Genomic DNA, 13968 nt, shown 5'->3' with positions numbered 1-13968 from the left:
GGAACTGGATGGGCTTTGAGGTCCCTTCCAACCTAAACATTCTAATGATTTCATTAAACAGCCGCAGCGGTGACTTTCCTCAGGGCCTGAGCAGTGCCAGACACCGTCGTGTCCAGCAGACTGGGGGCTGTTCCTTACACATAGGCTGTTGGAGCAGCTTACATGACTTCCATGGTGAAACAAGATCGCACACTATCACTCCAGGCCCCTGAAAGGCCTGTCTGTGATGCTTTGGCACCACACCCCCTCTGTTGGGAGGTGCAGCTGCTGGGGAAAGAGGATCCAAGGGTCAGGTTGTTGACGGCCACCCAGTTCTGCAGCTGCCCACTAAGGCCAGGCTCAACAGCCTCTGTGTGTTCACTGGGAACAAACTCTTCCCTGACCTTCTCTTTTGCCCTCTGCTCCGATTTCCCCCTCCCTACAAATGGAGCCTTTTTCTTGCTCGTTTATGGTGAATCTCAAGTGCTTTCTGGATGACAAAGTCCACTTGTCAGCAATATTCTCGAAAGACTCTGTTCTCCTCTCTCCAAAGCCTGCCTGACAATCACTCCATTATCAGAGCTTTCTTATCCAATAGACTTTTTTTTTTCCCTTTCCCTCTGGGGCTAATAAGGAGAAAGGTTGCCAGCATCGCAGAGAGGCAGAGGCTTCTACTCAAGAGTTCAGCAGAGAGTGAAACCCTTCCTTGGCAAACTCTGGGGAAGGGCTGTTATGCTGTATGTAGGATACCATCATTTGATCACGATGAATGACTTTTTGAAGTGGAGACCATTCATCGGTTTTGTAATGCACGTTGTTAGTTCAAAGACCTTGCTTTCAAGTCATTTCTGCTCCCAGGGCCCCTGCTGAAACATCTGACCGCTATCACTAGAGCAGTCGCTGACTCTCTGATGTGAAAGGAAATATTCCTGACATTTTTAGACAGCTCGACAGTTCTTTGTCCTGACCTGTTTCCCCCACCCTAGAATGTTCTCACCCTTCCCTGAGAATGATGCATCTCGGAGAAAAGGTGACTGCCCGGGTGCTGCCTCAGCCCTCGCCTCCCCGGACGTCAGCCCCTTCTCCTGGAAAACCAAAGGACACTGGGCACTTGCTGCTCTCCGAGAGGATGCGCTGCCTGGCGAGCCGCAGGGACATCGAGGAGTGGCTTCCTTCTGTTCTGAGGTGATTGGGAAGAGGAGGAATAAAAGTTGCTATTTTCGCTGACTGTAAGAACTCTGAAATCTTAATTTTTTTGTCAGACTGGTTCTTCCTACCAGCCCCCCCTCCAAATGCTCCTGTCCAAGCTCCTATTCCTGTTCCATTCCCCTCAATTCCTGGGCTTCCCATGCTGTGCCTTCACAACTGACCTGTTGGTGAAGCGAGGAGGAATCCATCCAAACACACTGCTATGTGCTGCTCATTTACCTTTTGTTCCTGCTGTAGCAGCGCTTCCCGGAGTCTCTGCTGTTGTCTCAAGAAAGAAAGCCCACAGGACCATTGCTTATAAAAGCACACAGGTTTATTGCATATCAATCTCATGTATAAATTCATTGTAGCATTGGAAAGATTACATTTGGTATACATTCCTATTCTACAGCATTAACCTCAAAATCAGCTTTTTCTATTCATTATTTTAAAGGAATTTCTCTACACAAGTACATTTGTCTTTTATCACAAGCATCAAAATGAAATTTGTAAAATCGCTTTTTTCTTCATTATTTTCTACACTTCATATCTTTTTTATTTCATTATGCTCCCAAACAAAGCGATTTCATATTAATTAATAACTGCCAACACTTCTTTTTTTTCTTTTTCTCTTCCTCGGCAGTTGGAGGCTTCTAGCCCCGGACGCACAATCTAGTCACATATACAATAAGTGCATCTACGGAATTTGTTTCTTTTTAATAAAAATTTCACAAACAGACACCATAATGACCGCTAAACACAAGTCATGCACAGTTTACTTATAAACATAACAGAAGCAATATACAATCAAGAATGATATGGAACAAGCACCATCCTCTTTCTCAATGTTTTTTAAACATTATATGAAAACCAGACATTTACAATTGATTTAAAAAAACACTATACAGTTCTAAAGGAAAAAAAAAAAACAACCGAACCCTAAATCATATCTGTATTGTAACAATGGGAAAAGGAATGACATAGGATGCACAGATTTATGATTCTTGCAAGCACAATATATATATGTTTTAAATTACATCTTCTGCAGGCTGGAAATGACATCAGGGCAAAATGTCTCTTGCTCTGAAGAGAGCAACGAGAATGTAAAATACATTGAGGCTGACGTTCAGAATTACTTTGTTCACGTGTGAATTGCACATTTGGAAATCAAAGCTGCCTTATTTTTTTTTTCTTTTTCATTATTTTTTTTTTTTTTCCCAAAGTGGTAACAAGAGTTAAGGACAGAGAAAAAGAACCTTGGAATCATTCAATAACGTTTTAATCACAGTATCACTCAACACTACAGAGAAAAAGGATCATGGCTTTGTGAAACCACTACTGACCATCGCCGAGGAGCAGAGGGGTTTTGCCCTCGCGTTGCCAGCGCTGAGCCGAGCGCGCTGCGTTGCTCCCTGCCCCGTTTCTAACGGGCAGGTTCCTACCCCGTGGTGCTCTCCCCCTTCCCCGCCACACACACACACACACAATACAGCACGTAAAACTTGAACGTAAGTCAGTAGATCGAAGGCGGCGGAGGGGAGGGGGCTCACGATCCAGTGCTTTGATGCTTAGAGTCTAAACACGTTCGCGTCATGTGCAAGTGCTTTTCAAAACGCTTCGTATGAAGTGGAAAAGAAGCCGTTTTTCAAGAGAAAGTCTAAGTGCTGATTAGGGAGAATGCGAAAGCTGCCGCTAGTCTGGGTTAAGCGAGACAGAAACCAAGCTCTGTGTTTTGTCCTGGAATGCGGTTGAGCGAACCTGGCTGCTTGTTTGGCCCCGTTGGGTTTGGCTCTGCTGCTGGCACTCGGCTGCTCCTGCCGAGCAGGGTTCTGCTGCCACGCCGGAGGCGCAGGACCCGGCTGCCAGGAGATGCGTTTTAAAGGCGAGCACTCAGAGCAGCCCAGCACCAAGCCCTGAGCGCATCCAACAGCAAAGCAGGCGTGCCTGGCACGCCCTGCGGGAGAACCTGGCACCACGGCACCTTCTGCATCGACCACAGCGACCCCCAGGCAGGGGAGAGGAGGGAACACACAGCCCTCCGTCCTGATTCCTCCCCCATAACTAGCTTGGAAAGAAAGATCTACCTGTGGTCAAAGTTGCATTCGGCGGATGCAAGGACCCTTCTGGGTGCAGCTTCGGCACCGCTGAGCAGCCTGGAACAGTCAACCTTATCCAGGGATACAAAACATCCACAGGGCTTCTCCTGTTCCCACCTCCTTGCTGTTGTGGCACTATGGCTATGAAATGTGAAAATACTTTAAATAAATAGGTCCTACACAAAGATCCTTGGTTTAAATTCCACCTCGAGTGGTTCCCTGGCTTCCCAACAAACGGCAGGGCCACATTCCAGTCACCACAACCCACACCTTGCCGCATGGCGCCAGCATCCCGGCTCCCGAGCACAACGTGTCGGTGTCAGCTGGCCTCGAGCACAACAGCTCCATGCCCCATCCAAGCTAAAGGGATCCCACCGGGAAGCAAGGGGTGCTCCGATGGCAGAACCTTCCCCAACACGCACACCTCTCGGGAAACATCCTTCAAAATAAGGGGTTGCTTTTGTCTACGACAGCAAATCAAAACCTAAACATCCGCTATGAGCTGCAACACTTTTTAAGTGCAATTGAATGAAAGCTGCAAGATAAATAGCGATTCAGTGAGGCTTTCTGTTTATTTATCTATGGAAAAATTAAAACTTGTAATCAGTGCTAAATTAGAGGAGTCGGGAGGTCCTACAACAGAGACGCTAACTAGAGAGAATGAGAAGAAAACTGGATTAGGGAATATGAAAAGAAAAAAAAAATCATTTCATGATTTTAAAACCTCTCTTTTTCATGTCCTTAATCCCTGGCTGGATTGTACCTCCCATCCTCGGGCAGCACCGCGTCACACGCGGAGCCCTGCTCCTGCAGAGCAGCAGGACAGCCCTGCGTGAGCCCAGGCGGGTTAGAGCTGCTGACAAACAACGGGAGGGGCAGGAAGGCTGAGACACTGAAGGGAAGACCATGAATACCCCTAATAAATCCCCACAGGAACATTTGCATTTCTCAGTGCTTGGCCCACATCTTGGAGCCCGGCTCACTGCTGCTCCGGCACCTCCTCGTACTGAGCGGCGCAACACTGACCTCTTCAAAGATTGCATCAATGGTGAACACAGCATCGGGTCAGGGCATGCAAACACTTACTATCACCCATGGGTCTTGTTCCAAGAAGGCGGACGCTGCTGCGGTCCTTGCTCAGATGGATGGTTTGGTCCAAGCAGCTGCCAGGAGCCACGGAGCTCAGCTCAGCCTTCGATGCTGTAACGAGCCAGCTCAACCTCCCTCTGAGCTTAAGGCCAGGCTGTTTCCACGCTCTCCCGGAGCAGGGTCTGGGAACCCGCAGGGTTGGCCAGTCCCATCAGGGCGAGTGTTCCTCCAGGCTGGCAGCGATGGGCGCTCGCAGGACGAGTCTCTGTGTGTGTGCGCTGGGCAGCGAGGCTGGCGGCTGCCTGCAGGTCAGGGCTTGCAAGCTGGAGGCTTCCCCGGGGCAGGGCGCGGACGTGAGACCCTGCTGATGCGAAGAGCGAGTCCACCACCGATTCAACACTGCTGCAGCTCTGCCAGGCTGTGTCCCCTCAGCAGAGTCACCTGCCGGCCCCCGGCTCTGTTGGCTGCTCCCACCCAGGGAAGACGTCGTTATCTCCCAGCTCCCTCAGTCCCACTGGGCAGCAGGGGCTGCTGGTGGGACAAGCAGCACGGTGGCATCATCACTTGCCGGCCCCCTCGCCAGCTCCTGGGTCTTCGTCTGGCCCCAGCGAGGGGCTGCTCGCTCGCTGCTCGAGGCTGCGTTCACTTCCCACCCGGCCAAGGAAATAAATAGAAACCTGCGCCTGGTGCAATGGTCACTTAAAGGCAAACGTAACAAAAACATATGATTGTCTGGAGAGTCGGCAGCAAGACTGGCAGGGTCGGGCAGGGTCATTTGGCACATGGACATCTTCCTACTCCCTGGTTACCAATCATACAACATACAACCTTAATTACACAATTTTGGTCCTTCACTACAGACTTATATTAACATTATTTCTTCACAAGAATGGTATCTAATGCAAAAAATACTGTTAAGGAAGAAATAAAATAAGAAAAGAATTAGCAAAAAATTACAAGTTATATACAGATTAAAATAAATTCCATCAGGAAAAGAAACAATTCTTTTATTATTTTCAGTTGGCCCCTTAGGAATAATTTAAAGGCCAAGCGCCTGGCAGGGCTGAACTGCAGCAGCGGCAGAGGCAGATGTGCTGGGACGGGGACGTCCCATCCTTCTTAGAGCCTGGTTTCTTTTGACGTTGTCAGCTCTTGGGCTCTATTTACCCATGAGCTTTGTGCAAATATCTGAAGCAGTTGGGGTTACGCTGACCATTGGTCTCAGAGCCTTGGGCACTTTCACAGGGCGTTGTGGAAAACCAAAAAGGAAGGGTAAATTGTCTTGAAAAACAGGCTGATGCTGCTCATTTGCCTTCTGTTCCTCCTGTACCAAAGCTACTCTAGATGCTTTCCTCCTTGGACAGTCTGAGCTATCTAAAAGCAGCCCCACGTGCGCTCTCGGATGCAGAGAGCAACTTGCAAAGGCATCGTCCCTAACACCACCCCTGCTTTATTGAAGTAGCTGTTTCCTTCACTTCAGCCTGCTGGAATGAGGTTTCACCGTGGTGTTTCTCTGCACTGCACTGGCACAGAAGCCTTGGTCTGCTCTGTTCTACACCAAGCAGGTGGAGAGGCTACGCCTGTCCGATGCTTACAGGCGGATACACCGACTGCTGCAGGCAGCGTCTCTGGCATCAGCGAGGACCCAGCCCTGCAGGAGGTTATGACCTGATCCAATACACACTAGAAGCACCCCCAGCACTAAAATATGCTAAAATTAATGGGAATAGCTCCTCCGACTTCCCTGGCTTGGGATGCCCTCCTTACACGGCCAGGCTGCTGGTGCAGAACGGCAGTGGGCGAGGCGCAGAGGGACGTGCTGTCACTTCATGATAGCAGCAGTCAGGTCCTCAGCTTCTCTAATTTTTAGCTGCTGCAATCAGAAAATCCTCAGGCCCCACAGCCTAAATTTCATCCGTGTAGCCAATGCTATCCTTTGCAAGGTCTAACTGCTTTCCTGACTATTCTGGACCAGCAAAATCCCTGCTACGGCAGCAGACTGCAATTGCAACATAGAACAGCGCCAACATCGCGACATTTCTGGAGGCTGCTTTGTATCAGTAAAGAAGATGAGACTTTGAAGCGATTTAAAATCACTCATAAAATATCTGCGAGCAATTTTAGAGTCAGAGAGGCAATGCGATTCTTGGCTGTGTGCTGTAGGCTACACCCCTGAGGTTGCTGAAGCAAGGAGATTTTAATTTTCATGCTTAAAATCATAGGCCAAATAGCAGCGTGGGATGACCAGCAACCACCCAGCACACCGAAACAATGGCACCAGCCAGAAATCTCTGTCACAATTCCCAGATACCATCACCACAGAAAGGATGCCACTCTAAAAACCCCTGCGAGATAAATCAAATGTGTCTGAACCGCCCTTCTCAAGGCAAGCTTTGCCCACCGTCTCCGCTTCCACACACGCAGCTACGCCTCTCCGAAGTTCACCAGGACCTCTCCGACTGGGAAAGCCCAAGTGCTTCTGGCAGCGAGGAACGCAGGGCAGAGGGCCACCACCCCCCCAGCAGACACGCTGAGTTGGGCTTCTCCCAAAACACTCTGGATGCTTCCAGTCTGGGCGCAGGCACTAGCAGAGATGGAAAACATTCTGAACCGCGCAGCGACGGCACAGCCAGAGGGCACTCAGGGCACAGCAGATGATTCTGAACCATAAATTCGCATGACGTATGGCTAACCCCAACCTCCACAACGCTCCAAGGTGAGAATTGCTCAAGTGGGCCCCTGCATGTGGTGTAAAAGCATGACTGCAGGCACCAGGGCTCACGTTCGGGAAGCTCTGCCCTGTGCCAGCGCATCCTGGTGGGAACAAAGGGTAGGAACATATTTCCATGGGAGCATAGAACTTCAAATTCTTTGGAGGGGTCAATTAAATGGGTTGAATTTACCCTTCCCTGGTAGAACTCCAGTGGCCATGTCAGAATTGCACCAGGGATAGGTCACCCCTGGCTTCTCTTTCCTTCTTACTTCACTATTGAGCTGAATTGAAAGGAAACGCTACCGGATGGTCTCAAGCTTTCATTACACGCAGGCTTCACAGGCTCGGTGATACTGTTCGGTAAGGCGAGAGGGGCCAATATCTGATTGCACGGTTGCAATTCGTGTCTTGTTCATGCTATTCCTATAGATTGTGAAATCCTAGGGCTACATCAGGGTTACCCAGTTTTGGAGAGGTTCGTTCTGATAAATTAGAAATGAAAACTCTGGAGAGAAAAAGAAACCGCAGGGCTTGTAGGTCGGATGTGACAGGTTTTCTTCTTAGCCAAAAGTCCAGACGACTCCCTGAGGCCCTCTCATCCGTCTTCCGCTTGCTAGGATTTTTGCTAGGATAATTGCAGCACCACCGCCTCCACGCTTGGACTCTGGCCAGTGCCTTGGTGACCTCTCAGAGGTGGTTGATGGGGTTAAAGGTCCCCGACTCTGAAGCTGCTCCTGCCATGTCCAACCAAGCACCCAGAGAGTTCTGGGAGGACGCGTGGAGGGGAGCGTTCTCAGACAGGGACAGCATCATTGCATAAGCCTGCAGGAGAGAAGAGCAACGCAGAGGACACGTGTGAATGCACACGCAGGACAGGCTGTAACATACCGTGCGAGGCACAGCACCATCTCACCATGCAGGAAATGTAGGTCTGGGCCAAGAGCTTTGCCAGCAGGTCCACATTTATGTCCGCATGCTGGGATGATACCCAACGCTCCCACTGCTCAAATCTGCTACAGTGTTTGTAGGTAGGGTAAGTCAGGAAAGGCTTTTGTAGGACTAAATCCATTCTACGCCAGCTCTGCACTTGGTCACAAACCCACACCATGTTCTAGGCTCTGCTCTCGGGGGGGAAACGACTGCATGCAGAATACCAATTACTCTATTTTCTTCATAAAAAAGTATTCCTACAGAGAAGTAAGTGGCAAGGCGAGGCCAGGACCCCAGAAATGCCTGTGCCAGCTGTGGCCCGTCAGGCAGCGGGCTGATCATCCTGACTCACTCCTGTGTAGGAGCACACTGGGGCCTGCAGGAACCTGCGCTGGGTATCGAGGAACACAGGCATGAAACGCTCATTGCTTGGCATTACCAGTGTGCTCGCATGTTCTTGTCAGGGTCAGTTAGGGTAGACTTATTGCTGCGGGGAAATGGTTAAAGCGTCTGCCAAGAAAAATGCATCTGGACTTCTGTTTTCTCTATAACAATCTGCTTGTTTCTTTGTGACCCTGACCTTCTCCCTTCCCAAGACTGCTCGTCTCAGATACCTTTCTATCAGAGAAGGGGTTGGGTTGGAAGGGACCTCAAAGCCCATCCAGTTCCACCTCCTGCCATGGGCAGGGACACCTCCCACTGGCTCAGGGGCTCCAAGCCCCATCCAACCTGGCCTTGAACCCCTCCACCCACAAGTGTCCGAAGGACAACAGACAAGGATCATACATCATCTGGCACCCCAGTGTAAAGCTCAGTACAGTAGGACCCTCAGGAATGCAGTTGTAATGGTGACAATGCTAATGAGTTCTCCAACTCCAGCCTCTCCTCCTAAATGCTGAGAGGCAGATCTATGTGTCAGCTCCACACGCCCACGGACTGGAGGTGGAGGAGGTGGACCTGTGTACTGTGCAGACATGGACACAACTCAGATTGCTTAAAGACAGCCACAAAGGAGCGTTGTGCGGCTCACACAAATGTTTTACTGCTACATTTCCCGCATAAGAGATGGTTCGCATTATTTAAGTTACTTGTGATTTAAGTGTAACCAATCCTGCATCTCGTACACTATAAAACTGATTCGAAAACAAAAAAATCCTCCCCCCCAGTCCAAGCACAGGCCAGACCTAACAATGTGGCACAGATTTTAAAGGAGCAAGCTGGTCCTAAATAGTTAGTACATTTGCTGTGTTAGTAACAAGACACACGTAAGACAGGCAAGTGGCTTGTGTTTCAATTAGTTTCACCCGGAAAATGCTGTGTCCTACAGAATCACAGAGCGGGTTGGGTTGGAAGGGACATCAAAACCCATCCAGTCCCACCCCTGCCATGGGCAGGGACACCTCCCACTGGCTCAGGGGCTCCAAGCCCCATCCAACCTGGCCTTGAACCCCTCCAGGGATGGGGCAGCCATGTCTTCTCCAGGCAACCTATCTTCAAGCAGACCTTCAGTACTAGCAGCTACTACAAAGAAGGACATGAATTTCACAAGTTTGGGGTGATGATAATTCAAAAATCACGTTTGGCTTGACAACTGCATTGAGCTAACGCTTTGCTGGACATTTAAAATAGATTTCATAGCAAATTCTTTTGCTCGAGGGTTAAAAAGGGACTCTAAGGCAACAGCCGTACTCATCACCACAAAAGGCTGAGTCTGTTCTCTCCAGCCCAGTCCAGCGATGTACCTTTCCTGAACTGTGAGGAACCTTTTGCGGGGATAAAGATAGGAGCTTCATAAAAACAGACCGACTATGTCCGTTTGAGGAAAAAGCAGAGAGCACACATGGATCTGCCCCATACCTCCAGATTCTTCTCAAAGCTCCAATAGGTGCTGAGATGTCATTTCGAGGTTTCTTGGAGGGCCTGAACTGGTCTGGCTCACAGGGTAGATCTCCATTTTATGGCTTGATTTTAGAAACCAAGGAGATAAAGGAGGGAGTCCTCTAGACTGGCTGCATTGCAGGCCCTGCAAATACTACTTATTGTCTGTTACACGTTTATAATCCAACCCAGGGACTTTCTTTCTGTTCCTGCAGGCCAAACCTGGAGTTTTTTTTAGTATAAACCAACTGGAGACCTATCCCAAAGTGTAAATAAATAATAGTTATAAAAACATTTATACAGACAGATAAAAACAGACAGATGGCCTCTATCTTTCTATGCAAGTGTGTTCACACAGCTCAGGCTAAACGATAAATTGATCTGGTGAGCTAAAACTGGTGACCATTCTGTTTCTTCTCTATTTCAGTATAGTTGCAACCCGGTTCACATAGAATTCACGTGTGACAGTGAGTCCCTGCTCCCTGCTAGGGGAAATAAGCTCTCGCTAAAGGGGGGCAGCTGCTGCCTAATCCTACCATACGTGCTGGCGGCAAGCTAGATAAAATGGTCTGTCGTGTACCTACCTGGTTTTTAGCCTGCCTGTACAGAGTCTGTTTTATTGTCTCAGAGTCTAAGGTGGAATTAAACACATCTTTAACTTCAAATGCTTCCTCGGCTGCTTTGCGAAGATCCAGCCCCTTCCCAAAATTCGGCATCTGCTCCAAATCTAACAAGCCGGCTTCGTCCTCCTCAATACACCTGTACCAATGACCAGGGGAAGGGGTTGACCTGTTGTTAGCTCATCTCACCATTCACATCGAGCCGACGTGAGTGTTCTAACCCAGTGCCTGCATGCACATTCCATGGGGGTCTCACAAGCCACATGCGTGAACGGACAGACGGACAAACACGAAAATGACACAAAATGCAAGGAGCAAAGAAAAAGCGGAAAGCATGGCTGTGCACAAACAAGCATTGGTGCTAGAGATATTTGTGATTCGGTGTGGCTACAATTCACTTTGCTCTTCTGCTTGGAGATCCTAGAATCATAGAACGTCCTGAGTTGGAAGGGACCCACAAGGATCATCCAGTCCAACTCCTGTCCCTGCACAGGACACCCCAACATTCACACCGTGTGGCTGAGGGCACTGTCAAAACGCTGCTGGAATATTGTCTGGCTTGGCAGTACAACTGCTTCCCTGGGGAGCTGTTCCAGTGCTCCAGAACCCTCTGGGGGAAGGACCTTCTCCTAATGTCCAACCTAACCCTCCCCTGGTACCTCTTCCTGCCATTCCCTGGGGTCAGAGAGAAGAGATCAGCCTCTGCTCCTCCTTCTCCCTGTGTGAGGAAGCTGCAGACCGCATCAAGGTCTCCCCTCAGTCTCCTCTTCTCTAGAGTGACCTCAGCTGCTCCTCACACAGTGTTTTATCTACTGAATTATGACACTCTGAAAACGCTGATTTCTGTGTTGGAGTAACTGTTCTCCTGACACAAACATCTCGAGGCTTGGACATACATCTTATCACAGATACTCCTTGCAGTCCACTTCTTTTGTGTCCCCCACCATGGTGAAAATGGAATCTCTCAAGTGAATGCTTAAATCAAACTGGAGGCATGACACATGGCTTAAAAAATAAAACAACAGTGTTCACGATCTACCACTGACACAGGGTCAGAAGCCTGAACCCCGTTTGACTTCTCAAAGGGAATGGCCCACCTCACCTTCGAGTGTGGTCAAAGCTCATGGTGAGAGATGTGGGCTCTTCATCTTCCTCGTCCTCAAATGCTCCTCGGGGCTCTGCAGTGGGCGATACCGTTTCATCCTGTGACTTCCCTGTCAGGCTGTCATCATCTTCCTCTTCCAGTTCTTCATCTTCATCGTCCACATCTTCTGTTTTCTCATTTGCTAATCCGTGACACTGGGAATTGCCATCGATATCCTGGATTTCTGGCCTGAAATATTTGGTCAAGGGAGTAGGAAGAAGGAAGAAAAGAAAAAAAGAAAAGATGCCAAATGCATAAGTCATGGATTTTTGCTGCACTGCAAAACTCTGATAATTTTATACATAGGTATGAAGACAAGGACATATTTATCTACCTACAAATATTATTTTAACTGCAAGGAAAAGGAAACCTCACACGTTTCAGGCATTTAAAAATTAACCTTCCCAGTACCTTGAAAAAAGCCTCGATGCTTTTCAAAGTAGGATTTTGTCTAGTCTGGATTGAAATGATTTTTATCTCTTAAAATACAACATCTGTGAGACAAGCGTCTCTCCTCCTTCTCCTCTGTGCCGCTGTTTTCTAACAATTTCCCTTCCAGCAACCAGAAGGAGAAGGCTTCCTCACAGCGTCATCAAACACCCAGCCTAAATTCTCTCTCGTGTCACTTTTGCTCTAGGACACTTCACAAAACCAGCAGGTTTACACTAGGTTAAGAGAACAAGAGCGAGACCTCCAGCGCTATGGACTTGGAACCCAACAGGATGCCACCAAGTGACAGAAAGTAAGATCGACACCTTCACCGGAGATTTTATGTCAGTGCATCTCACGCTGCTTACTGCTCTTTATGTGGATCACATCCTCGTGTGGATTTCTCATTCTTACATTTTGGATTTAAACCTTAAAGTACTGGCATTAAACAGGTATTTGTGAACCCGGGATAGCAGCAGGGGAAATATCACCCTATCAAAATAAGACTGGTGATACAGATAGATTTAAAACAAACAAACCAGAAGAGCAGGTGCCTCCAGTTCCCTTAACCAGCTCTGATCCATGACGGAACAGGCCACGGGGTTTCATGGCAGAAGGTGAGGGTTCAACAATCGCATTTTTATCTAGAGAATAAACTGTCTTTTCTCCCTGCTACGGTGCTGGAGCCGATGGCAGCAGCCTGTCTGCTTTCTCCTAGCACAGCTTCCCTTTACACGTACTCCGCAGGTTGCTCCCATGGATGCAGCCACATCTCCAACCGTTCGTGGCTTTGGTCTCAGCCCTCCTAACTTAAGTCACCTTCTGAAAAGACTTAACGCTGGGTTTAGAGCTTGAAGCTGGATGCATTTCCCTTCCAAACTGTTTCATTTCTCTCCGGGGACTTTTAAATCTGTCCTGCAGGACAGAGGCTGCCTGGTCTTTCAACCACGTTAACAATACATGTCACCAGATAATTGTATTTGCTTGTCTACCTTTTATCTGCTAAAGTTGACGCTTGATTCATCTCACTATTTGCAATAAAATTTCTGATTTCAGAGAAATACGAATCTTCTTTTTCATCTAAAAGTGCATGGTTGTCTGATTCCGAGTTGGGGGAAGAGGCACTGGTCCCAAGGTGGTTTGTGATGACTCCAGAGTGCTGGCTCACTGGGCAAGAAAAATGAGAAAAGAGAACAGGGGAAACAATCAGGTATTGCCAAAGCAGTTATTAACAGGAAAAATAAAGGAGGAACACTCCCCAACAATCCTCTCGCTATATCTTCATGCTTTAGCATCTAAGAAAAATCTCAAGGTGACCAGAGAGACCACACCACGGTGCCTTCTCCCTCCCACTCCCCAGGAGAACCACACAGCAATGCCTCTTCCTACCTGGAACGTTCTCGTGTTCGTGTTTCTTAAGATGTCGGTCCAAGTTGGTCTGCTGCCCAAAGCATCGGTTACACAGGTGACATTTGAATGGCTTCTCCTTGTTATGGATGTTTCGAACGTGCCGCTGGAGGTTGGAGGAAATGCTGAATGACCTGTCACAGTATTTACACCTGAAAAATAGAAGCAAATGCCAAAGAGTGCAACGTGAGGGGGAAAAAAAAAAAAGAGAAAGAAAAATCTGACTATCAGAAAACCAGAAAATGTTGGTCTATAAATCTTTACACAGCTGAGGACCTGGGAAGCGCAAGGCATTAATCATTCCAGACAAATCTGACATTATTGTTATTCAAGGAGCACAAAGAAAAGGATTAGGATTAATTAAGAAGTGAGCTGTCCAAACAAATAAGGTTTTTAAACAAAATAATTACTTTTCTACCCATCCATGCAAAAATAAGAAAAGTGAATTTATTTCTTCTACCCTTCTTGTTTTGTAGGGGAAGTGGGTGAAATGTG

The 13968-nt window shown here is 48.2% G+C and overlaps 1 protein-coding gene across 4 annotated transcripts in view; it reads right to left on the bottom strand.

The window, feature by feature from the left end:
• The window catches only part of PRDM16 (PR/SET domain 16), a 313098-nt gene continuing 299130 nt past the window's right edge, over positions 1-13968 (bottom strand). For 3 of the 4 annotated variants that reach the window (XM_009561558.2, XM_054085576.1, XM_054085578.1), the window contains 5 exons: positions 13456-13625; positions 13059-13233; positions 11596-11826; positions 10458-10632; positions 1-7887 (listed from right to left, as the gene is read on the bottom strand). In XM_009561558.2, the coding sequence (XP_009559853.2) occupies positions 7753-7887; positions 10458-10632; positions 11596-11826; positions 13059-13233; positions 13456-13625 (886 nt within the window). In that variant the 3' untranslated portion in view covers positions 1-7752. The remainder of the gene's footprint in view (positions 7888-10457; positions 10633-11595; positions 11827-13058; positions 13234-13455; positions 13626-13968) is intronic. The other variant, XM_054085577.1, reaches the window with a different exon arrangement.

Source organism: Cuculus canorus, chromosome 21 (genome assembly GCF_017976375.1).
Source record: "Cuculus canorus isolate bCucCan1 chromosome 21, bCucCan1.pri, whole genome shotgun sequence".
NCBI classification, from domain to species: domain Eukaryota; kingdom Metazoa; phylum Chordata; class Aves; order Cuculiformes; family Cuculidae; genus Cuculus; species Cuculus canorus.
Note: the sequence above shows the minus strand (reverse complement) of the source record. Positions and strands in the feature narration are given on the sequence as shown.